This window comes from Gossypium arboreum, chromosome 1 (assembly GCF_025698485.1).
Source record: "Gossypium arboreum isolate Shixiya-1 chromosome 1, ASM2569848v2, whole genome shotgun sequence".
Taxonomy (NCBI): Eukaryota; Viridiplantae; Streptophyta; class Magnoliopsida; order Malvales; family Malvaceae; genus Gossypium; species Gossypium arboreum.
The window spans coordinates 4874040-4900623 of record NC_069070.1 but is presented as its reverse complement, the minus strand read 5'-3'; the positions used below and the strand labels follow the sequence as shown (position 1 = coordinate 4900623).

Genomic DNA, 26584 nt, shown 5'->3' with positions numbered 1-26584 from the left:
AAGATATTAGATTTAAGTTGACGATTGAGTTTTAATTGATTGGTATGTATATTGTTGTTAATGCAGAAGGATATGAGAGAAATCTACTTACAGATATAAAATTAAAATGATTTTACACATTTTAATAACTTTTATACAATTAATATTTTAACAATTCAATTGTCATATTTCATGTTTCATTTAATTATATAAATCATGCATGTTAAATTTGGAGTAAATTAAAATTTTTTGCTATTTGTTTTATTATAAAAAATTAAATAATATTTTAGATCGACATGATATAAATATCAGACCAACTCAAAAATTTACATGTATAATAAATAGAATTATTTTATTAAATTTAACGTTAAATTATTAAAATATTAATTATACAAAACTACTCTAATTTTACTCGTAAATGAATCCATATATGGAATGTACCTAGCCACTCAAACCAGGGAAGATGCCAAAGCATGAATCTAGCTATGTACAAGGAAGTAAAGAAAATGAAAGAAAAATGGTAACCCACTATAGCTGAGAGGATACCATACATGATCTGAATCTTGGATGGATTGGTGGACGTGATTAATGGCCCCTACGGACATCATTTCTTGGGCAACAAAAAACAAAAGACAAGATGGATACGCAACCATGTTTATCTCATTCAGTTAACAAAACCAGATAATATATATGGGCTAAGTGCCCTTGTGGTACAATCATAGCATCTAGATGTTCTTTTTCTTTCTCCAATTTACTAAACAATCTGCATCGTGGAATTACATCACATTCAATTGTAGATATGGGAAAGAGTGGCGTGGGTTTTCACTGTACCACCTGGACATGTTCATTTCCTTATCTATGAACCCAAAAAAAAGGAAAGAAAACAAACAAACAAAAGAAGATTTTTTTAAGGTTTTATGATCTTTAATGAAAAAAACTGTACATGGAATGGTTTATGTTATCCATAACAATTTTTTATATATAAATTAGTGAAGATTGGTGATAATTTATACAATGATGTCTCGAGTCCTAAAAAGTGAATTCAAAATTTCAAGAAGTGAATTCAACATTTTAAGATAAATATGGTAAAACTTTGAGATATTAGAAATTATGAGTTGAACCCAAGGATGGATACAGGAGAAGCGGTCGCCCCTTAGAATTCATGTATTTTAGATTTGATGTCTACATTATATAACATTCACACCCTTAGTCAAATTGTATTTCATATATTTTGCCCTCTTAAACCATAAGATTATATTTTTATTAACAAAGCATTGTTCAATTTTTAATTATATAACTTTATAATAATAATAATTAAATATTAATATATGATGGGCCTTGAAAACTAAATTTAGAGGCCCAATATAGACTTTAAAGTCAAATTTTAGAATTAATTGATTTGACCCAAACCCATACACATTAGATTAGTGACTTTCTTATATTTTAATTTGTATATTTTGCAGACACTTTTGATAAAAAAAATAAAGAAGTTTTGATGTCGAGACTGAGAGCACAAAGTAAAAAAAATATAAATTATCTTCCTCTCAGCTCCTTACGCAAAAGATCTCTCGGTAAATATTTTTATATAAATTATGTTATTTATTTATTTGAATTATTTTCTTCTTTTTCCTAATACGTTGTTGTTTAATATATTATTCGTCTTGTGCTAACTTTTCCAGTTCTACTGCAACAACCGTATTAGCATTTGCAACCATGAAAATGTGAAGACAAGGCTTTGCAATATAACGGAGAATGATTTTCTTTTAACTTTCTTGGTAGCATACATAAAAAGGAGATACCTCGAGAATTTTTAACAGATTCTATCATTGATGAGTTCTATCTTACGAAAAAGCAGAGGGTGCAATTTAGAATGCCTAGTATTGAAAAATAGGACTAAGCCCAAGTTTTTTTTTTAATTTAATTTTGAAATTATAATGATATTTATGATATTTTCAGTATATATAGTATTAGTTATTCATTTTACATATTGAAAATAAATATTTAATTTTATATAATATCTTTTTTTCTTTTAATTTTTTACAGTTAAATCGTTATGCTTTTTAAAAAACATTAAATTAACTTGTTTGATAAAAAAAATCCAAAAAAAAATTAATACTTTTTTTTTGTCTTAAAACAAAATTCATTCGAATTTAAAAATTTAATCCGTTAAAGTAAAATTCTGAATCCGTCCGGTTGAATCCATACCTAACACTCTTCATGGTCATCAATTTCCACCATGCATTGATACTTCATCAGTGCGGTTTCGACTCTACAATGGCTTTAAAAGATGCTCTTAAGCATTAGTTAATTAAGACCAACTCTTCCGAATTTCATATACGCAAGAATTGAAGTCAAATTAGATTCAACATTTTCAAGATTTACGTATCTCAAGTGCTAACATTTTCAATCCCATTTAGGAGTGTGGGTTCTGGCCTTAGATCCCACAATTAAAATAAATTCAAATTCCCCCCAAAAAATGCACTTACCTTATACTTTTTTTTTTATCTTCGAGTGATATCGACATTGTTGTTAGTGTAAGAGGACGTAGTTTAAGTACGCTAAAACACATTATCCTCCTATTTAAGGGTTAAAAAGTAGCTATAGATGGTTATAGACATTGTATCAAAATAGACAGATATAATAAAACCTATAATAAATTAAAAAATTTAAAAAATATACTAAACCTCGTAAACTTTATTTATTAAGTAAATTTTGGAAAAAAATTGAGTTAGTTACAGAATTATTAAACTTAATATTAAACTAAACTTAAAAAAAAAGAAGAAGAAGCAGTTTTCAAGTTAATAAATGTAATTTAAAGATGAAATGGCTCATGAACTATACTTGGTTTCTCATCCTACTTTAAACTTTTTTAATCAAAAGTGATATTTATATTATTGGGTAAAGTATAAGAATAGTTATTCAATTATTTAATTCGGTCAATTTTAGTCATCGACTATTTTTTTTTACTAACTCAACTTTTTAAAATTAAATATTTTAATCACTCATATGTTATTAGGCCAATAAAACAAAACTCGTGTTAGACTTCCATTAAATATTAATAGATGAGTGATTAAAATATTTAATTTTGAAAAGTTGAGTGACTAAAATGACAAATCTCTGTAGCAAAGAGTAAGGTTGGCGGAGTTGGTGTCGTCAACCCAACCATTTTTTGGGATTTATAATTTTTTTTTAATTTTGAGTTTCTTTTTGGGCTTTAATTAGGCATTTGAGGCAAACAATGTAACAAAAGAAAAAGAAGACTAGATCAAAAGAGATTGAATCAAAAGTGAATTGGCACCCAATGCTTCATCGACATGTAGTCAAAGTATCTCGCACTCTACCTATTCTACGGCATGTCAACTATATCCGACTCTACTTGAACAGTTAATAAGGTAACAAATTATCCAATTCCAAATATAGTCCAATTTATACATCATCATGACTTTTGATTTATCAACCAATCATCATTATATATATATATATATAATATCACGAATGAGCCCAATTCAAATTCAATTTCACCTTTTCATCAAAATTCATTATTTTTAATTCTTTTCAATTTAGTTCTCTATATCTCTAACCAATCAAAATCGTATCAATTCAACTCGATATACAAAATTCAACTCATCTCATAATCTTACCATGCAAAATAGTATAAAAATGGGAGATAGTTTTGCCTTAGTTTTAGGTGTTTAAGCCATGTTCTGGGCAATCTGTCTCTGTTGTCACGACACCACAAGTTAGTGTCGCGACATTGGAGTATTCTACTCTCAGTGTCGTGACACCAAAAGTTAGTATCATGACATTGGAGTATTCTACCCTCAGTGTCATGACACCCATTTTCCAATGTCGTGACATTGACCCTGTTTACCTTATTTTGACTCGAAATGGCCCTTATTTGTAACCAAACTTTAAAGGAAGCGTAGAAATGACTTTAATAACTTCAAATAAGCTCATATATTTTAAAATGAAGTGTTTAAATAAATGTTCAAGTTAAGCGGTCAATGTGTTCAAATGTGATATTCCTTACTTGAGATATAGGTTCAATTCGGGCAAGGGGTGTTATATTGTACTTTATAGAAGTTGTGGAATTAGTCACTATACTTTAATTTGATCAATTTTAGTCCTTATACTTTTCAAATTGGTCAAAGTTAGTCCTTGTACTTTTCAAATTTTGAAATTACTAGTCTTGTACTATACATACAGTTGTAGATTTAGTCCATATTCTTCAACTTGATCATTCTGAGTTGTGAGTTTTGAAATTTCAATCTTGACGCAAATGACAATTGTTAATTCATTATTAGCTATTTTTTTACTGAGTAATATGTAAAAATGACAAGCTAACATGGTATTACACATATGATAATATGTCTAACGCATCAAATTTTGGAAATAGCATAACTTACTTAATGAATTTAACAACTATCATTTGGTGAGGACTAAAATTTTAAATTTTGAAAAGTACAGGAACTAAAAATGATCAAATTAAAGTATAAGGACTAAATCCAAAACTTTCATAAAATAAATGGACTAATAGAAAATTTTAGCCAATTAAAAATAAATTGTATTTTAATTAATACATACAATCAAGCATGGCATGGAAAGCAGAGTAGTTTATGTATAAAATTAACTTATTTTCTATTAAAATCTTCTTGATAATGACAATTAATTTATTTTAAATAAAACAATGTAATGAGTCCTACGAGATGAGAAAACTCAGTGGGTTATCTGCTTTGGGAAAAGTTTAGGGACTAGTACTGTAGATACGCGGCGGTTTGGACCATTTTGGATGGATTATTGTTAGCTTGGTGTTTGGATTATAACAAGATAATCGTCGAAAGTGACAATGAGGGAATTGTAAAACAGCCGCCGTCGAGTGGAGGGACCGAAGAGGGCATGTTTAGACAGATTGCTGAGCTTTGCCGTCGAGAGTGAACTGTGAAATTCAAACATGCTTGTCGTGAAGCGAATACAGTAGCTGACTTCAAGGTAAAATCAGTCCATTCGTATGGAGACGTTCTTCGAACCTTCCCTGCCCCAGCTGCAGGATGTGGAGTTCTTCGGATGCAATGGTTTGCATACCACAATTTAATCTGATTTTTTCATTATTTTATTACTAAAAAATATATAAAACTCAACTAAAAACTTACTTTTTTGGAGTCTAATATAATTCAATTAGAATTTTTAATATAATTTTAATTTAATTGTCAATAAGGTCTTGGTTCGGTTAGTAAAACTTAAATTTGAGATTCACCATTGGCAATTATATGCATGGGTCTCGTAGTCCCACTATATGCAATTGTCATAAGCCGGCAATGGACTATATTTTTCTGGGAGCTCCCCTCTCTTCTTCATTACCTTTTTAAAAAAATCCCTAATTAGTGGCCAAGTTCACCTAAACAATAACAAAGAATTCCCAAACTTCTGAAACAGATATGCAAAAACCTTGAAGTTTAATTCAAGGAGGTGCATTATGAAGGTTAGATATATACTGAAGTATTATGGCATGTTAACAACCTTTGCTCAAGTTTATTTCATGGCTCCTCATGAATGTGCCATTTGAGCAATCCCTCACCAGCAAACCAGATGTTTTCATGGAATTTACGAAGCTGCCGGTATCCTCGAAACGAGCCTTTTCTACCCTAAAGCAGAATATACAAGGAACTTGATCAACTATGAGGTATGGCATCATGGATCATAAGACCAGATTATTATACTATTATAAACTAAGGTGAATACAGCACAGGATACTTGGGGGATGGTAAATCACCTTTCCCATGCATTTTTCCAAATGATCTCCCTCAGTTCATACATTCAAATATCTCACTGGCTACTCAAGGGTTAGTGTGTCTAAATGCATCTTACACTTTTTGGAGGATCCGCTACCCTTGCTTGGGCTTATGCTGGGAACCTCCGTTACAATTTAGGGACAAATTAGTTGTCCGGTAACACTTGGACACCGATATCAACTGTCGAAATTATTTTTTTGAAAAGGGTCGACTTTTTATTTTGGAAATAAAAATCGAAAATAGGAGTTGCCACCAATCCTTTTTGTTTAGGTGTGATCGAATCATCTCGTAATTTGATTGTTTTAATAAAATGTTTTGTTTTATTAAAACAACAATTTTGGGTCTACGAAATTCGAGAAAACGGGTTCGGGAGTCAGCTACGTACGAGGAAGGATTAGCACCCTCGTCACGCCCAAAATTGGTACCTAACTGATTATTTAATGTCTTAATGTCGAAAGTTGAAATTTTGAAAAGGTTTTAAAATATGATCCTTTTTATTAGCGCTCATTAAAAAAATGCTTGAATTAATTTGAAACGAGCATTAAAGGCCCTCTCGTCCCGATATAACGAAATGCCACATCTCGTAAGTTAGGATGCAATGTTTAAATCCTCGGGAATAAGTTTGCCTTTAATTTTAATCGAAACTTTGTATATTTTGAAATCCAAATGGGTATTTGGCTATTTAGGTTTAACAAGAAAATCGAAACCCCGTAAGTTAGGGTACGATTTCTTGAATTCTCGAAACGCGAAATATTGCCTTATTTTGAAATTTTTTCTTTTTAAATAATAACGAGTGCAACACTTAGCAATGTGCGTTTATTTTGTTTGAAATAAAATGAAACGATCCATATTGGATAAATACGTTGAAACTTCATACACAATGCAATATAAACGAAATAAAGTAAAAAGGCAATATAGAGCATGGAATAATAATACATGAATTAAATGCTATGTTAATGAAGGTCGACAATATGGAATATTAACAAATAATTCCTAAAGCATATATATAATGACGATATTCACATAATACACCATGTTAATATCAACATTAACAAACGAAGAAAACAAAACAAAATAATGTATAAATCAATTTAACGTGAATAACATTTTACAATAAACAATTAATAAAATAACTTGAAATAAATAAAAGGATAACTTCAAATAAATAATATATATAAAAATGATAATATAGTTTCAAATACACAATACAAAAATCTTAAAATGGATAATACATAAAACAGTTTAAATTATATTTTATACGTAAAAATCTAAAATAGATAATATATAAAATAGTTTTAAACAAATAATATATATATATATATATATATTTGAAATAAATAATATGTGAAAGTTTACAATAAACCAATATACGAAAAGATTTAAAAATAAATAAGACAAGTAAGTCTAAAATAATAACATGCGAAAAGATTTAAAGTAAATAAAATAAATAAACTTAATATAAATAGCACATAAAAAATTAAATAAATAAACAAATAATTTGTGGAAAGGGGTTGAAATCAAATAGCTTGAGGATTAAATCAAAACACAAAAAAGTAAAAAAATGATAAATAAATAAGGGGGCTAAAATCTAAGGTATGAAAACAGACAGGGGCTAAATATGAAATTATTCCCCAACTACAAGGATGCGTGTCCATTTTCAAAGCATCACAGAGCCAAGGACTCAATCAAAAACCAAATAAAATTAGGTAGTTAAATTTATAAAAAATAAAAATAATAAAAGGGCCTAAAGTAACAAATCCAAAATCGAAGGGACTACAGGCGCAAATAGCCCTTAACTCAGAAAAGCGCAGATCCCCCCTAGAGCGGGTCGGATCGCGCAAGTCATGGCCTATACGACGCCATTTTGGCGCTAGGGCTTTGGGTGCAAAACGGCACCATTTGATTGTGTATAAAAGCAACCTTTTTCTTAAAAAAATCATTCTGTTACCCTTTTTTTTTAAAAAAAATCTTAAAACCCCTTTCCCCTCTTCTCTACTAAGGTTTCGACCTAGTCTTGGGGAGTCGTCGCCGAGCCGCCGCTCCTCTACCGTGGGCGGTGGTCGGAAGGGTGCGAAACGGGCTTTTTAGCCCCTGTTTAAAACTCCCTTAAAGGCCATGCCTTCTCAGCCTGAAAACCCGAGAGAAGAAAGCCCTTCCTCCCCTTTTAATTCGATTTCGACGACGAAGAGGGGACTCCGACGACGCTACCCCGGGGTTCAGGTAAGTTTTCTCTTCTTCTCTTTTTATTTTATCTTTTTATTTAAAATAGATTTATAATAAAACATAAAAAAATAAAAAATAAAAAGGAAATCGAAAAGAAAACGAGAAATGAAAATCAAAATCAACCTTTTTAAGCTTCTGTTTTGCTTTGATTTCTTTTTGTGCGTAAAAAAAATTAAAAAGGAAATAAATCGGCTTTTATAACCGAGTTACAGACTGTTAGCTTCTATTATTTTGTCTCTTTGCTATTTACTACCACTGTTGCTCGCATGTTCCTTTCTGCTGTTGCATTCAATTTTTACAGGTGTTAGACACGTGGAGGATGGCGTGCGGCGATGGTCTCGCGCGAGGTGACGTGCGATGCTAGTCAAAGGGAGGCCTAGGGTTTTTATTTTCTGAACATGTTGTGGGTTAGTGGGCTAGGGCTAGTTTTGGAGTTTTAATTGGGTTTGGGTAGTTCTGATTTGGGCTATGCATGTTGTTAATTGGGCTCTGATATTTGAAAAAAAAATAGGCTGCAAAATTTGGACTTTTATTGATTTGATTTATTTTTTTATTTTTATTATATAAATTGGGCCAGGCCAAAATTAGCCTATTACATCAACAATTATAGAGTCCAAGAGATCACAAAACAAAAGAATGAGATGAAAGCTGCAAAGGCAATCCATCCAAACAATAAAATACCATTGACTTGTATTATCAGTAAAATGAACTCCAAAAACAAAGATACACCATAAGTTTGTTCATCTCAAGTCAATGTGGCAGGGGCAGGCAAACCGTGCCACTCAAACCCATGTTCTTATGTACAAGGCATTTGTAAATAAGAATGCTATCACTTTAGAACATAGACTCAAAACTCCTGATAACCTCAATAACTTTCATAAAAAAAAATCTAAATTCACTGTGAACTCACTGATGTTCTTCTACTCATTGATGCATATTGATCCACTGTACCAATCGTCAAATCATTACTTGAAGATCACTAGCCGAACTTTTTTTACAAAAAACCTTAACAACCTAGTGACTTAAATAAAAACTTTTGAATAGTTTAATGACATTTTACAATTTTTTGAAGTTGAGTGAAAAAAACGTAAATTTAGTATAGTCTAGTAACCTTGGGTGAAGTTTACCTTTTTTTCTTTTTTTTTTCCAAGTAAGCTACAAAATAATCACTAAACTTTAATTAAAATTATTTTTTTTGTTACGAACTATGAAAATTATATTTTAATTATTAATGTTAATGAGTTATAATATTTTGGTCACTCCTCTGTTAACAGCTATTACAGGAAAAATAACATGGTGGGTTATCTTAATAGTTAATATCTAATTTGACTCTTAAATTATAGTTAAAACATTCAATTTGATCCTTTATAAATTTTTAATTATAATTCTAAAAATCTTATGAAATTCTAATAAGTATAAAAATCTTTAAAATTCTGAACACTATGTATTTATTTTGATATTATAAAATACTTTTAAAATTATAATTATGTAAAAAATTTAAAAATCATAAAATTCGAAAAAGGAAAAACTAAAGACTCTCCGTTTTGTCTTGAATTTTGTCTCTAAAACTGATCCCTTTTGTCATAAATCATGGGGACTCGTCTCTCCATCACCAAAGTGGGTGGTGGTGGTTTAAGCAGCAACACCACCGCCCAGCACCGCAAAGAACAACAACCCCCTGCCGCAACAACAGCGACCAATGCGGAAAAACAGGTGAGGTGTTCTCAGCCTCTGAGAAACAAGCGGAAACCAGGTACAAGGAAGCAAAGTGGGATCATCCCGTGGGGCAAGCGTACGGATTTCAGAGGTACCATAAAGATTTTGATAAGCCTTACACGATTGGGAAATTGTTGGGACATGGACAATTTGGATACACATGTGTTGCCATAAACAAGGTGAATGCAGATAGTGTTACCGCTAAGAAAAATGATAAAAATAAGGTAAATTTTAACATTATTTTTTAATCCTTTCCTTGATTATGCTTCTCTGATCTTGGGGTTAAGTCATTTCATTAACCTTTTCTTTTCATTATATCCATTTTTGCCATATTAGAGGTGGGGTTTCTTTTTCTGGGTGAGCAAAAAAAAGGTAGGATTTTCGGATTAGAATTGTTTCGGCGGTGCTGACTATCTGAATGGAGACCGTTTACAGCGGCTCATGATGGCGCAGTTAGCGGCAGCTTGAGAGGGAAGAGAATATTTAGTTTGTTTTTTTTAAGAATTTTTGCGATTTTTTAAAATTTTTACATAATTATAATTTTTAAAAATATTTTTATAATATCAAAATAAATAAATAGTGTTCAGAATTTTGAAGTTTTTATTATTATATATTTTAGAATTATTTTATAAATTGTTTAGAATTATCATTATAGTTCAAATTAGATATTAATCATTGAGTTAACGCGCTACATTATTTTTCGTTAAGATTGTAACAATTTTTAATAAAGGAATAACGTTAGTCACCAGAATGTAACTTTTTTATAGTTTAGTGATAAAATAAAAGTAGAGTAACTATTTTTATAATTTATCTTATTTTTCAGTTTATATGTACAAATGCACTACCATTTAGGCATATGCTCGAGCAATTATAAATAGAATCAAATTAATGCAAAATATAAATGAACGAAAAATCAAAATATATATGGATAGAATTCACTGATTGTAAATTCATACAATGAAATATACATGATAAATTTTGAATTTAAACATTCAGAATCGAAAATGTTAACTTTTGTTAACAATGTTAAAATCTCGTTGACTTGTATATGGATATATTTTGAGATTAATGACTTTCTTCTCTTGAATTTATAATATAAAAAATATGCTAAAAGGTTTTCATATTTTTAAGTATTTTTTAAAATTATAGTATACTTTAATTAAAATATACTATTATAGTAATTAAAGTGGAAATTAAAACTAAGGACTTTTCTCATTATTTTGTATTTAAATTTTGAGTAAAATTAATATTAAAATATTTTATTAATAATTAATTAAAATATAATTGATTTTGTTTTAAATAAATGTGTGTTTTTATATGGAGGGATATATGCATATATAAAATGGGGCCACGGGTTGGGCCAATTTAGTACATAGGCCTCGGCCCTACTAATTTGACACCTCCCTTCATCATGTATAATCTAGATCGGTCCATTTTGATTTAAATACAAAAAATTGTTCAATTAATACAAATTCAAAGCAATTTGATTTTATCACAAAAGTAAAACACAAAATGATTTAAACTCGAGATGACTGAATTTAAAAAGTTTATAAAATAATCTCGAATGACCGAAACATAAAAAGGAACAAACTCAAGATAATTCGAACATGAAATGATACGAACCAGAAATAATTTAAAAATTTTAAAACTCAAACTAAATCGATTCAAAGTCAACTTGACCCATCGATGATGGATCTTATTAAAATCAACACGAATATATAAATATTTAAAAATAAATATTATATTAGTTATTAAAATGGGTAATATACTATTTGACAGTTAAGTTTAATTTTAATTTTTAATTTAATATCAAATTTTTTTTCTTTTCAATTTAGTATCTGAGTTTGGTTTCAACCTTCACGTTGGTACCTTAGTTTCTTCAAATTGATACTATTTTTTTTTCTCAATTATGTGCCTAAATTTGACTTCAATGTTTAATTTGACACTTGAGTTTTCTTTTTGTCTCAATTAAGTACATATTTTTTTATTAGAGAACATGTGTTAAACATTTATTTGGTCACATAATGTCGTTTCATCTAAGTTCCAAATTAACTATTAAAACCAAACTCTAATAAAAAAAAAAAATGAAGTACTCAATTAAATATCAAGATACAAAATGATTTTTAACTTTTGTTAGAATATAAATTGACATAAAGCCATCATTCATCATCTACCTATAACTCTAAGTTTAAAAAAATCATCTACCTATATGTCTAGTTATAAATTGACAGTGACCGCTTAGGTCTAAGTGACCAAATATGTCTAATGCTTATTCATTCTTCAACAACACAAGTTATTTTTGTTCACATTTGTTTATTTCATCAAATTTCCTTCCTTACTAAGAAAAAGCCCATATAGTGAAGATGGGGCACGTAAAAAAAATCCCACTCTCATCTCTAGTTATCAATCTTGATTGTGACTTGTATTATAATTATTGAGATGTATTTATTGTACTTTATAAAATAATAGATTAAATGTTGAAAATTTTTAAATATTGCATAAATACCTGTTCTCTCATGACACTATTTTCTTTTTCTATTTTTGGCCAAACTCAGTACGAATTTATTCAAGGCAATTTCCAATTTGGAAAATTCTAATAATTTGAGCTCAAAATTATTGGTATAAATGAGGCTAAGGAAACCCAAAGCAAAGAGGAGAAATGAAAATTGTTGCAACTAAAGTCATATGTTTCATACGAGGAAGAAAATATATAAAAACTCCCTTATGAAGGATATAGCACCTGCAAGCTTTTGATCATCATCATCAATGGATCCTTCAAGTTCGCAACCACCGGCTCCGGCGGAGCTTGCCTTAACGCACGACAAGCACTTCGCTTTGCACGGCGAAATTTGGTTACTTATCATCGTCCTTCTTTTTGCTATCTTTTTTACGTACATTCTTTTTTGCCCTCGCACTAGGTGCAGTAGAAGCTCGGAGTCGGAAGCTTCGAACTCCGACAATATTCCGCGGTGGAGGAACTGTCTTTTGGTGCCTTCCAAGAGCCGGAGCCGGAATGTGTCCGGCATCGAGAATATAGTGGAAGAGGAAGAGGAAGAGGAGGAAGAAGAAGATTATTCGAGACAAATCAATGAGAAATACCCTTTGTAGAAAGTGAGTTTCTATTTTCTTATTTTATATCGAAGTCATAATTAACCTTAGTAAATGATTTCAACTTACGCAAATCAACCTTTATTGTTCTTGGTGTTATTAATAATTAAACATGTTCAGTGTTGTTAATAATTAAACTTTTCTAACAAAGTTATTAAATTTGAAGTTGGATGTTCAATTTCTTTCACAAAATTGGATGAAAAAGAATTTTAAAATTTCAAATTCCAGTATTATTAATAATTAAACATTTCTTTCACATTTAATTAAACTCTTCTTCTTTCTTTCTTTCTTTTTTCTTCTTTTTTTTTTGTCATTTTCTAGTGATAAAAACATGCTATAATTGTATATGAGTAAATTTGGTTTAAAGGTATTCATCTTCGAGTTAAGTTGGACTGAGATAGATTCTAATAAAAAATTTAGGCTCAAACTTGAGCACGATTGATCCAAGCCCACACAAATGGTCAATTTCACAATTTAAAAATAAAAAATATTTTAGATTAAATTTAATTATAAAATATATAAATATGAAATGCGAAATTATTTTTAATATTTATAAACAATAAAACAGGCCAAGCCATGTTTGAAAAATATAAACCTAAGCTTGGCCCAAAGTCAATCGGCTTGTCTAACCTATGAACACATATATTTTGGCTAAATGTCAAACAAAAAGAACTTGAGAAATTTAAATTTTCAAGTTCGAACTCCAACATGTTTGGGTTTAAGTTTCATCATGTGTGATCTCTATTTGGACATATTCCAATTATAAATAAAGATGGCAAAAAAAAAATGAAAACCTTGCAACCAATGGGTTTTGACCTGATCCAAACTAATGTGGTTGGATTTTTTATTTTAGAAAAAGAAATTAGTATCGAGCCAAGTCCAATTTTAGTTTGAAGATGGCCAATTTCGAGTTATTGAGGAAAAACCCTCCTCACCTTGCTTTAGAATATTTACGAAAATTTGCCCACGATTCTATCTTATAGAGTATCGCATGATAAGGAAAAACTCACAAAAAATTTACATAGTGTAATTTTTTTAAGGTTCTACCACCTAATTAATGTTTATTACTCTCTTGAGTTAGGTTAAAGTTAGATCCATCATTTGTATTCGTTTTTGGGGTTAAAAAGGGAACAAATATTATTTAACAATTAAAATAAAGTTCGATACATAACCTGCCCATGGGCATCATCCATCAGCAAACAAAATAAACAACTAGGAGTAACACACACAAAATAAGTCATTAAAAGAAAACACATCTTGGGTGGAGCAAAGTTGGAAATTGCTCCCTAGACGAGCTAGAGCATCTGTACGTTTGTTCCCTTCACGAAAGACGTGTAGCATAGAGTTAGAACTCATAGAATAGAGGAGCGTCCTGCACTTATGAATCAAATGAGATAAATTTAAAATAGAGTTAGATGAGGCTTCCATAAAATGAATTAACGATGTAGCATCAACTTCAATCTCAAGATTGTCTATGTTAAGTTGTCAAGCTAATACTAGACCATCCCTCAAAGCCCAAAGTTTAGCCTCAACACTAGTTGCCGTAGGGATGTGGCAGAAAGAGCTAATTAACTAACCACCCTAATGGTCACAGATAATAGCACCTGCACCCACCTTGCCCGAGTTACCTATAGATGAACCATCCAAATTTAATTTAGCCCAACCCTACAGAGGGGGTTTCCACGTGATTGGTATGATGTTCTATTAGTATCTCAAGGCTGCAACTATTTTTTTAAAAAAATAAGACTAAGTCCTAGGGAGATTTGTTAGCTTGTTAATAGGAGTAAAAGTTGTTAACTTGTTAGTAGGAGTAGCAATTTGAATTTCTGTTGAGGTTGTTACTTGAGACTTGTATATAAGGGCTGCATTGATAATGAATTAGATGATCCTTTCATTTCATCTTTTGTTCTATACTTCAATTAAGTCTTTACTAAACCAACAGTGGTATCGAAAGCCATTTTTCTTGAGGGACTTGTGAGAAAAGTTTTGTGAGAGTTCTAAGAGAAAATTTGAGAGATACACCTATTAGGTTTTTAAGGAAAATAGAATCGGGATAGGGTAACCTGTCCATTTTAGCCTCACTTATGTTTGATGGAGAGAATTATCAAGCATGGGCCGTGCAAGCATACATGGAGGGTTGTGATTATTGGGAAGCTGTCGAGGAAGACTATGAGGTGACTTAACTTCCTAACAATCCAACTATGAACCAGATCAAAATGCACAAGGAGAGAACCACCAGGAAGGCTAAGGCAAAGTCTTGTCTTTATGCTTCGATTTCACCAGCCATATTCAATAGAATTATGGCTTTTGGATCAGCGAAGGAGATATGAGACTACCTCAAAGTTGAGTATCAAGGAGATGAGAGGATCAAGAGCATGAAGGTGTTGAACTTGATCAAAGAATTCAAGAGGCTACAAATGAAGGAGTTTGAGTCAATCAAAGAATACTCAGACAAGCTGATAGAAATTGCCAACAAGGTAAGAGTTCTTGGGACTAATCTCTCTGATTCTAGACTGGTGCAGAAGATACTTGTCTCTGTACTTGAGAAATATGAAGCAACTATTACATCTTTTGAGAAAACTAAGGACTTGACTCAATTGAGAGTAGTGGAGTTGATCAGTGCTTTACTCGCACAAGAGCAGAGGAGATTAATGAGGCAGGAAGGAAGCATAGAAGGAGCTTTGAAGGCTAAGATGCAGCATAGTGAAAGAAAAAAAGGACCAAAAGTGGAATCAGAAAAAGAGTGGTGGCATAGTAGTTTAAAAACTGCTGCAAAAGGTAATAGTACTAAAAATTATAATAAGAATTCTTCATGTAAGTATTGTGGCAAACAGAATCATCCCTATTTCAGGTGTTGGAGAAGGCCAAATGTGAAATGCAGAAGGTGTAACTTGATAGGGCACATTGAGAGGTTCTGCAAGGAACTGAGAAATCAGCAGCAAGGTGGAGCACATGTTGTAGTTAAAGAAGAAGAAGACCATTTGCTTGTCGGCTTTTGCTTCTCATCAAGCATTTTATGTGATAGTTGGTTAGTTGATAGTGGTTGTACCAATCACATGACTTATGATGAGAAGCTGTTTAAAGACCTTGACAGGTCATTAAAGTCGAAAGTAAGGATAGGAAATGGAGAATATCTAGAAGTGAAGGGAAGAGGCACAGTAGCAATAGAGAGCTGTACTGGAACTAAGTTGATTTCAGATGTTCTGTTTGTACCTGAGATTGATCAAAACTTATTGAGTGTGGGGCAATTGGTAGAGAAGAGATTTAAGGTGATGTTCGAAGAGGGAATGTGTCTAATCCTTGACTCTAGTGGCAATGAATTGTTTTGGATTAAGATGCAAAAGAAGAGTTTCTCATTGAATCCATTTGAGAAAGAGCAAGTGGCATCCAAATGTCAGGAATGAATGATATCAATGCAACAAACAATTATGAAATTGATGGCATAATGTAATAAAAAGAGTTTTGAGCTTGAGATAAAATTGACAGATAATCGTATCATACAAGAACAACTGCAAATCAAGTGTTTTGAGAATAAGGAGTTGCATGCAAAGGTAACTCTCTTGGAGTAGTAGCTGACATCTCTCTCTGATAAACTTTCATCTTTTGCACATGAAATATCTGAAGAACATGTTGATAAGATATGAAAAAAGAATCTATCTCAGGAGATAAAAAGTAATGTGCAACTTTTAAAAGAGAATAGTGAGTTATGTTTCCAAAATCAAAAGCCAACTGAAGAAGCTTTATATGCAAAAGAATTGACATTTGTAGATGTTGTTGAGTTTAAAAATTTAGTTGGTAAGGTGATCAAGCTTTCAGTGCAAAATATAAAATTGAAAAAGGAATTATTAGCTGCGAGAAGATTTGTTAATCAAACTATAAATGGTATTAATCGCAAGTATAGTGACAACACAAGTCCTTGGAAGAAAGGAAAGTACTCTGGCCACTCTCATGACTTTTCTAGAGCAGCTTGTGATGATTTTGAATTGTGGAATTTTGATTTAGATGGCATTGCATGCTAGGAAACTATTAGAGGCAACTCTTAAAGCTACACTAGTCAAGAAGGAATTCATAAAAAGTGAATATGGAAGAAATTGGTTTATTGCAAATCAAAGATTAGATGACGGATATTTTTACTAAATTTTTCATGTTAGTTGTTTTGAGTTTCTTAAGTATAAACTTGGTGTTTCCAGCACTTGAGTTACGAGGAGAATGTTAGTATCTCAAGGCCGTAACTATTTTTTTTAAAAAAATAAGATTAAGTCCTAGGGAGATTTGTTAGCTTGTTAGTAGTAGTAGGAGTTGTTAGCTTGTTAGTAGGAGTAGCAATTTGAATTTTTGTTGAGGTTGTTATTTGAGACTTGTATATAAGGGCTGCATTGATAATGAATTAGATGATCCCTTCATTTCATCTTTTATTCTATACTTCAATTAAGTCTTTGCTAAACCAACATGTTCAGAAGGTTAAACTTTTTCACAGCAGGCGCAAAAGTAGTAAATTCTCTAGCACTAAGCAGCATACGTTGCAGGAATCCCTTAAATATCTAATGTTCGAGAAAACTAAAGCATTATGACACAACTATTTTCCACAAGGTGAAAGTAAAAAAGATGTGCCAACGAATTGAAGGATGTTAAATCCAATTTTTCAAAGTGACATTACTTTGAATCCAATCTTCCCAGCTACCTAACTAGGAGGTCTAAACCAAAAATAAGAATAGACATCATTCCAAAAATGTTGGATGAGGTGGTAATCCCGAAGCAAATGAACAATGTATTCTTGATCATTTGAACAGAAGGGATAAAGATCAATAAAGTTTAAACCCTGACGAGCTATTAAGGTCCTAGTGGGAAGTGCTTTCTACCCACATTTCCAAAGAAAGAATTTTAACTTCGATAGGAGACGAACTTTCCACAAAAAAACTTAAAAACTCAAATTAGAACCAAAATAGGTGACATGAAAAAGGTCACTTTAGGAAAGGATAAAGGAGTAGGTGTTTGCCAAAGTAAAGACTCCAAATTGCGACAGGCCTCAGCAGATAAAATTCATGCCCGAGTTATGAGACGAGATGGGAATACTTAAAAGGAAATCAATTACAAGTTAAATCCTTCTGAATCATCAAAATATCCCCGACCTAATTCATGATAAGCCCACCAACTTCCTAGCAATATGCCTGCGGTTAAAAACCACCAACATGTCAAGATCCAAATTTTAATTGGTTCCTGGTCTTGGTTAGATACCACTATGTTCGCGGCGGCGGTCCAACAAAGAGGCAAAGTAGTGGTATCTTTCTTTCCATTATGAACGACACGCTTTGCCTGCTCCATCCACATGTCCACTAGCGCTCCTGTCCAGCAGAGCGAAGAGAAGGCAAAAAAGAGCCGCCGAAGCAGCATGAGCGGGCTTCTATTGCTACGTAACAATAGAGCAGGATAGCATTTTGCGCCCACCTTATACTCACTATTAGTCCAACTATTAAGAATTTGTGCAACAGACCAAGACTCCTCTAGGGATGATAGGGGGCTTTGAACTAATTGACATATTGGACCTCTCCCTGTCCAATTATCACTCTTAAGAGTTAGAAAAATGCCATCTCTAATAACTTATCATATTCCAGACTCGATAAATTGACTAATCTTCCTCATTAACGACTAAATTGGGGATACATTTGGTAGTAAATGTGAGTTATGGGGGTCAAGTAGGTACTTAAAAGTAAAGAATTTGGCCCAAATTGCATCTTTCTCCTTAATTATTCGCCAACCAAGTTTAACCAATAAGGCTTGATTTTTAATCTTTTCTCTTGGTTTTGCGTATTTGTTTTAAAAACAAATTCAAAATTCATTTTCTAATCGTTATTATTAAATGTATTCATTAATTTAATGTATATATATTTTGTATTTACTTTCTTATATAGTTAATAATTTGTATATTATTTTAATAGTTTTATATATTAATTCAATTTTTTAGAAGTTATTGCATTCTTTCAATTATTTAAAAATAATAATTGAATTTTAGTATAAATGAAACTAATCCTTTTAAATTAACAAAATACTTCTTTGAAATTATAAAACATAGTATTTAATAAATTTAAAAATATATAAAATAGGGTACATGACACTAGAAGTTGGTATTTAAATTTTAGTTTCATCTTAAAATTGTCTATATAGCATCTTAAAATTTATGAAATTTGTTATACTTTATCAAATTATATTTAAAAATAGTATGTTATTTTTAATTAAAAATATTAAACTATATTTTAAATTAAAATTAAAATTTAAGTATTGAAATACAATTATTTTTTAAAATATGCAAAATTTAAGTTTGCTTATTAAAGAAGTACAATTTTAAGATAAAAGTTTTATTTTTGGTTAGAAAATGAACGTGTTTTATTCATAAAATATTAGCATAAGTTTTGATACATAACCACCCCTAAGCATCCTTTTGGAGAAGATGACTTAAACAATCAAGGGGATTAGGACAAACACAAAGTAAATTAGAAACAAAAACTACATCTAAAGGCAAAGACAATTGGAAATTACTACCCATGCGGGCTAAAGCATTTTCACACTTGTTCCCTTCCCGAAAGATATGTCTCCATCAATTAGAACTCATAGAATGAAGGAACATTCTGCACTCATCAATCAAAGGACATAACACAAGGTTACGATTAGTGGTGTTCTACATAAAATAAAGCACATTTGTAGCATCTACTTCAACTTCAATGTGCGAAATGTTGTGATCATGTGCAAGTGAAAGACCATCACGGAATGCCTAAAGTTTAGCTTCTACACTAGTAGCTTTCAAAATATGGCAATAGGGTCCGACCACCCAATTTCCAAGATGGTCTCAAATTAGAGAGCCGACACCCGCTTTACTCGAGTTGCCCAAAGAAGAGTCAATTGTGTTGAGTTTTAGCAATCCAAGACAAGAAGGCTTTTAGGAGACTGGCATAATATTAGAAACCCTTCTATTTTTTAAGAGGGTGGATAGATTTGTGAATTCACAAGCATTCCTAAGTGTCTTCTGAACAAAGCCCTCAATAGATTTGCTCTGACTAAAAGTTAAGGTATTTTAATAAATCAAAATTTCCCAAAAGGCAAAACAAAAAAAAAAAAAACAAAGGATTTGGTGATGTCAAACCCACTGACCGCTCCGTAGCGTACGAATGTCGAACATAAAATCAACACAAAATATTAAGAATTAAAGTGGCTTGATTGCAAGTGTGATAGGTCAATTGTAATATTTTTAAGTGTTACAGTGGAACACTCAGAGCATTCCAAAGATCGAGCCCAAGAGAGATCGGGAGATAAAGTGAATGAAAAAGATAACGTATGTAATTAAGAAATCTAACTAGCTAATCACTAAGTACTATTTTACGACAAGTCATCATTCAAAGTTAATTACACTAAACTACACAATAGGGACTAAATTGAATAACAGTCAAAAGTTCACAAATATCAATTCAATGAGATAAAGTGGTTGACTGATTTCCATATTGCTAGTTAATTCTTAGATTGGGGATCTAAATTGCTCAAACTTCTAATCGGTCCAATTTCACCTTTAGATCAACATCTTACCCAATTAGACGATTTAGTCTGGTTTATCTCTCAACCTCACTAAACTTAATTGGGAAAATCAAATTGGTTCATAACAGGTTCTCCTATTGGTCTCACCTATCTAAATGTTCACGTAGAGGCGTCAATTCTGGGTTTTGAAGTCTATTCAATTTAATCTAATTTTTACGAGTTATTCATTGACCTAAAAACTAACCACACAATATTTCAATCAACCAGCCACCATAATATTTAGTGTCTATTTATCATCAACATACAAATATTGGTCAATTTCATTCTTAGATGATTCATAAAAAAGAACATAAAAAAGACCGGGCTTAGAAGTTTTTGTAACTCTTGAAGGGGTCCTTGTTGAAGATGATAGCAACATGAAAGGTGATAAAATCACAACCAAAGATGATATTTTTACATTTTTGAAAGCCAAAAATAATAAAATCTATTGAATACTTTGAAGAGAACTAAAAAAACAAAAGAAAGTTTGGTATCTAAGTACAAGAAAGCTAAAGCTACATTAAAAATTAAGAAACTAACAACCACTAACTAACTAAACTAAGAAAGGAAAACTTAGAAAGTTAAAAATGGTAAAAAGAAAAAAATAGAAGACAAAAAGATGATAAAAGAGCCTCCTTTTTTGTTTGGCATCAAGTAACCTTAAATACAACAAATTTTATAACCCTAACATTTGATAAAAATGTCCTTTGCGATAAGGATTTGACTTTAGTTGATGTTAGACAAAAAATTGCCCATGTAATATTTTTCACCGCATCGGACTTCATTTTCGCAACACCCAAGTTTTTGTGTCACGATGTTTTGGTAATAATCACAATCTTGGCTTGGGGGTTCTTGATGTCGCAACATCCATGATAGTGGCATTGGGCTCATCCACTTCAACTATTAGCTTAGAGTTGTAACCTTGAAAGCTTATTATCGAGAAATCGAGGCTCAATGTTGCAACACGCACACCTAGTGTCTCGACATCCTTGGTAGATTGCTCCAGGTTGGTTTTTTATTGAAGTTTTCCTCCCCCTAAGGCAAAGAAGGGTTAGTGTTGCGATACACATGCATCAGTGTCGCAACACCCATAATAGTTGACGTTTTCCTCAAGGTTTGACCATAGTCATCTCCCTACAGAAATTCAAATCAACCATTAGAATCCTAATGGCATAAATTGAGGTCTTAAAAGGAGAAAAACATAAGAAAAACTATCATTAACACTAAAAACTAAAAATCAATAAAAAATAATTCAAAAGACTCGTAAATTTCTTTAGAACAAACTCATCAAGTTCATTTGATATAGAAACATTTGTACTATCTGGGCCTTTAGGAGAAAAGATCACATGAGATTTAGCAAAATTGATGGTTTGACCCAATTCCTACATGAAGAACTACAAGATATGATTAATGGAAAAAACTGATTTCTCATCTGTTTTGGTGAATAAGATAATGTCATTCCCAGAGATGAGATGGAAGAAAGTAGGGCCACTCTTAGATGCCCGGAGAGGGTTCCAATCTTGCCAATTGATCGCTCTTAAGATCATCAGACTAAGGAATTCTATGCACAAAATAAAAATGTAGGGGGAAAGAGGTCACCTTGACATATACCTTTCAATGGTTTAAAATGATTGAGTCTAGACGCATTCGGAAGAACCAACATGGAGGTGGTCGAGACACAACTCATTATTAGACGAATCCAAGTCCTTAGGAACCCGAAGAAAGTAAGGACTTTTTGGATGAAACTTCATTCAAGTTTTTCATAGTTCTTCTTTAGGTCTAATTTGATGATCATCGAACCTCCATGACCTTTCATATGATTAAGAGAATGTAAAAGTTCTTGAACAATAATCGCATTATTTGAAATTTGGTAGCCTAGAAGAAAGCTCCTTTGGAAAGGAGAGATCAATGTTTAGATGATAGAAGAAGTAGCTTTACTAAGATTTTGGTGATGATCTTATAGGACATATTACATAATCCAATTTTTCTGAATTGTGTGATAAAATTTGCCTCGCTTGAGAATTACAAAAAATATCCAACACATTGTGATAACTTTATTCTTCACTTGAGGCCAACATCGTTGAAAGAAAAAGGGGTGTAAGCCATCTGGGCCAACCTCCGTGCAAAGACACTATTTATCAATATCTGAAAGTTAGGGCTATCCTAATCCAAAATCATCATATTAGAAAGTAGAAATAACCTGCGAGGTAGTGAAAAGTTGGTGAAATAATTTAGGACAAGAGACTCAAGTTCGAGTTTGCTCATTATCCATCTCCTTGTTGAGTCATTTAGGCCAAATATTCTATTAAAACTCTGTCTAAGCATAATAGATAGGTGAAAGAAGCGAGAATTACGTTCCCCATCAACAGTCTAGTTTACCCAGGATTTTAAGGCCCATAGAAGTTTTTTCTCTTTAAGCACACCATTAAACTCTATTTGGAGACAAGCAAGAAGGTTAGTTAGAAATCTGAAAGAGGCTCCGCAAGGGCTTTTTAGGTACTCGATATAAGGGCTAAAAGATGTTTCTTTTTACGAAAAACATTTCCAAAATTAGAATGGTTCCAATGCATAAGATAAGTTGTAAAGGGCTCAATCATATCTAGAAGAGGGCAATCAAAATTCACCCAAAAATTTCAAGAATTCGTTTAAAATTAAGGTGCTTCAACCACATTAATTAAAGTTGGAAGAGGTTATTTCTAGGCCACTAACGTTGATTATCCAGATCGATAAGAATTGGACAATGATCTAAACGAGAACAAGAGAGATGTGTGATTGTAGTGTTGGGATATAGAAGACGTAAAATAGGATTAGCGAACGTATAGTTAATTCTTTCTTGGATAAAACCGAAAAGACTCCTAAGGTTGGACTAGGTAATTCTTGGTCCTTTAAAGCCAATATCAGTAAGGTCATAGTGGTTTTGACAATCATGGAACTCTCTAATATAGGAATGGGATGAAAGATGCCCAACAAGTTTCTCGATACTATAAATGATCTCATTGAAGTCCCTAGTATCGACCCAAGGTAAATTGTGACTATAAACGACTTTCATGTTATGCCAAAGTAATCTATGTTTATTAAATCTTAGGCTAGTGTAGATTGCAAATAAAAGCCATTGAAAATGAGTATTATGTACCACCATGAAGACATGAACCTCCTATTTCGTATGGCAAAGGTGATTGATCATAACAACAGAGGAAAGCCAAAGCAACTTTCGTATGGCAAAGGTGATTGATCGTAACAATAGAGGAAAGCCAAAGCAACTATGTAACAACCCGTTTTTTAGTAGTATTGAAAACAGTAGTTTTGGAACCCCATTTTCAATGTTCGAGTTAATATTTACAAGGTTAGTATTAAAGTTTATCAAAGTTTTGTCCCTTATTTTTTTCAAATTGATAGTTAATTAAAGTATAAAGACTAAATTGTAAAAGTTGTAAAAGTTTATCGCTATAAAATTTTAAATTGCAAAGGGTTTAAAATGGTAATTGAAACTTTTTGCTATAACAATTAGTGGAGGATGATGTTATCATCCACCAAATTTGGTTAATTAAGATTAATATAGGTTAATTAAAATTAAAGTAATTAAAAAAAGGTTAATTAGTTTTAATTATGGTATAAAAGGTTGAAAGTGGATGGCATCTTTATTTTTCTCTTCTCTATCACCAAAACTTCAAGAAAAATAAAAAGGGAAAAACTTTCTACGGTTCTAATCTTTCGGCCCTTAAATAAGTATTTCAGTCCAGTCATTTTCTTGTAATTTTTATGTTTTTGAGGTTGTGGGAGCTTGATTTAGCTAGATCATGTACCAATTTTCCAAATCGTTAAAGTTTCTAAAAGTTGAAATTGATGAATGTTTGAATAAATTGGTACTAAATTGTTAGATTTTAAGCTTAGAAGTGGAAAAGGACTAGTTTGTAAAGTTTAATTGCTAGTTTTTTAACATAGGAACTAAAGTGTAAATTTTAAAATTGATGTAAAATTTATGTAATTATGGACAGTAAAGAGTTTTAAAAGGATGTAATTGAGATCGGTTTCAAAATCAAAGCTCAAATTTGAAAGTTCTGACCATTTTGATTTTAAGGACTAAATTGAATAAAATGCAAAACTTTAAGAACATTTAAAAAATGAAATTGAATTGGCTCATGCATATTATATGATGTTATAAAGTGGTTTGAATTGATAAACTGAACTAAATTATTGTTTAGATCGAGAATTGAACAAAATCGAAGATAATCGGGGAAAAGGCAAAATTGTTAATTAATCCTTAAATTTGTTATAATACTAAGGTAAGTTAATTGATTTTCATATGGACTTGCAAAAAATTCAATATACTTACTCCATTGACTCTCTTTTCTTTGTAGATTGCTGCTTGCAGAACGTGTCATTGGATTGTCGAAAAGCTCACACTATCCCATTACTAATTCCGTAGTTTTTCATTCATTTTATAGTCTAGTTTTATGGCATGTATATAGGTGTTATAATTTTGTTAAATTAGAAGTTGGTATGGTTGAACCTTTTAAAATGCTTGATTTTGGTAATGATAAAGCCTTGTTGGTATAGTATGTTTGAATAACATGTTGTAACATTATGAATGACATTAAAATGGTATGTTTGAGTAGGAAAAGGTATAGTGAACATAATGGCAAAGAATGGCAAAATGCATGATTGAATAGGTTGTGCTTGAATAAGTTGAACTGATATGTTTAATGCCAAATTGAGGTATATTGGATTGGTTAATTTGAAATGGTTAAATACAATGTTTTGGTATGTGTTTGGGATGATTTTATGCGGGTAAGATTGTGCAATTAAGGGATGATTTTATGCGGGTAAGATTGTACAATTATGCACCAAACTTGGAATTTGAAAGTTTGACATGAAATAAGTGCCAAATGGCCTAATTTATACTAAAAATAGATTCCATGTCCCATTAAGCAGTATTCTTCATTGCAACGTCAGCTGAAAGTGAGTCATATTGCGACACCGAATGGCCTAAGGTTACGACATAACATACTGTTAGGCGATGTCACGACGTTGGCTTCGAATTTTTAAAACTTTCAATTTGGTCATATTTCAAGCTTGGGTCAATAAAAGAGCTTTTGTAAACTCAATTAAAGCACAAATTTGATTACATATCATAATGAGAATAAGTTTATGACATGTTTGAATGTTTGGTTGGTTTATTTACATTATATTTAACAATAGTTGCTCTGGAAACGGATGTTGCATCTTGTAGCTCGGACTCGGAATCGAGTCGGGGAAGGGGTGTTTCAAACAAGATACTGCTTTGACATCCCATGATAGTGGTGTTGATCTAAATATCAAAAGGAAGGCTATTGACAATTATGGGCATATCAGAGGCCCAAACTTTAGTTTTAGTAATAATCATCCTTGAAAGCTATGCTGACGAACCATTTCTCTCATAGTTTTCATAAAGTTCAGGTGATGCGCACCCTTACAGTTCCATACAAGTAGCATCATGGGTTTTTGGTAGGATGGGATTCTTGGGAACCTCTCGAACTTCCGAGGGTTTTTGCCCGACTCCAAAAGTGGTAAAGGAATCATTTCCATTTTGTACATTAGGTCCTCTTGACCCTGAATCAACCATGAGTTCACTCTCAGTTTGAATTTCTTAATGATCATCTCCACTTTCAAGATCTGAACAGTGTGTAACTCGCTCATCAGGTGGAGTTCCATTAGTTTGTTCCGAAAAAAATAAGATTGAGATTTCTTTGATCCAAAATAGTTCATCGGTGGGGTTTGGATCCCTTATTATGGGACACTACGATAATGAGTAGGGGGACACTGGCAATGGCGGCACCAACTTTGGTAAAAATCAACGTTAAGATTGTTGTCCAACATTGGGAAGGGTGGTTGAACACCACCCAAGATGACTCAACCCTTTTAAGTAAAAAATGTGAAAACCTTGATTGAACTCGACAAGGAGGGAAACATCCACGTGGAGGTCGCGACATGGACTAATGGATTCGAAAGTGCTTGGGGGTCATTCACTGACTCGAAGTGGAAAGAAGAAGGGTTACGTTGAAGGTTTGGGGGCCAGTCTCTGTTGGCTGCCTAGAGCCTTCTCCATAAGACAACATTTTGGAAGAGTCTCCTTGATCAACTTCCTTCCATCATGGTTGCCTCTTGAGGCCATTGATGGGAAGAAAATGAACAAGGGTTGAAGAAATTGTGCAAGAGGAGGAAACACTAGC

The 26584-nt window shown here is 31.9% G+C and overlaps 1 protein-coding gene and 2 long non-coding RNA genes across 3 annotated transcripts; all 3 read left to right on the top strand.

Moving 5' to 3' along the window:
- Positions 1-7711: 7711 nt before the first annotated feature.
- LOC128290371 (uncharacterized) lies at positions 7712-8511 on the top strand. The gene is made up of 2 exons (XR_008280181.1): positions 7712-7988; positions 8293-8511. It is a non-coding gene; the product is annotated as an uncharacterized LOC128290371 (long non-coding RNA).
- A 1019-nt stretch (positions 8512-9530) lies between these two features.
- Positions 9531-10296, top strand: LOC128290360 (uncharacterized). The gene is made up of 2 exons (XR_008280151.1): positions 9531-9931; positions 10044-10296. It is a non-coding gene; the product is annotated as an uncharacterized LOC128290360 (long non-coding RNA).
- A 4894-nt stretch (positions 10297-15190) lies between these two features.
- LOC108481577 (uncharacterized) lies at positions 15191-16219 on the top strand. Its single transcript, XM_017784689.1, has one exon. The coding sequence runs from the start codon at positions 15191-15193 to the stop codon at positions 16217-16219; it is 1029 nt and encodes a 342-aa protein (XP_017640178.1).
- The last annotated feature ends 10365 nt before the right edge of the window (positions 16220-26584 follow it).

Coding starts and splice junctions, on each gene's coding strand:
- LOC108481577 (XM_017784689.1), top strand. CDS start 15,191: ATGAAGGTGTTGAACTTGATCAAAGAATTCAAGAGGCTACAAATGAAG.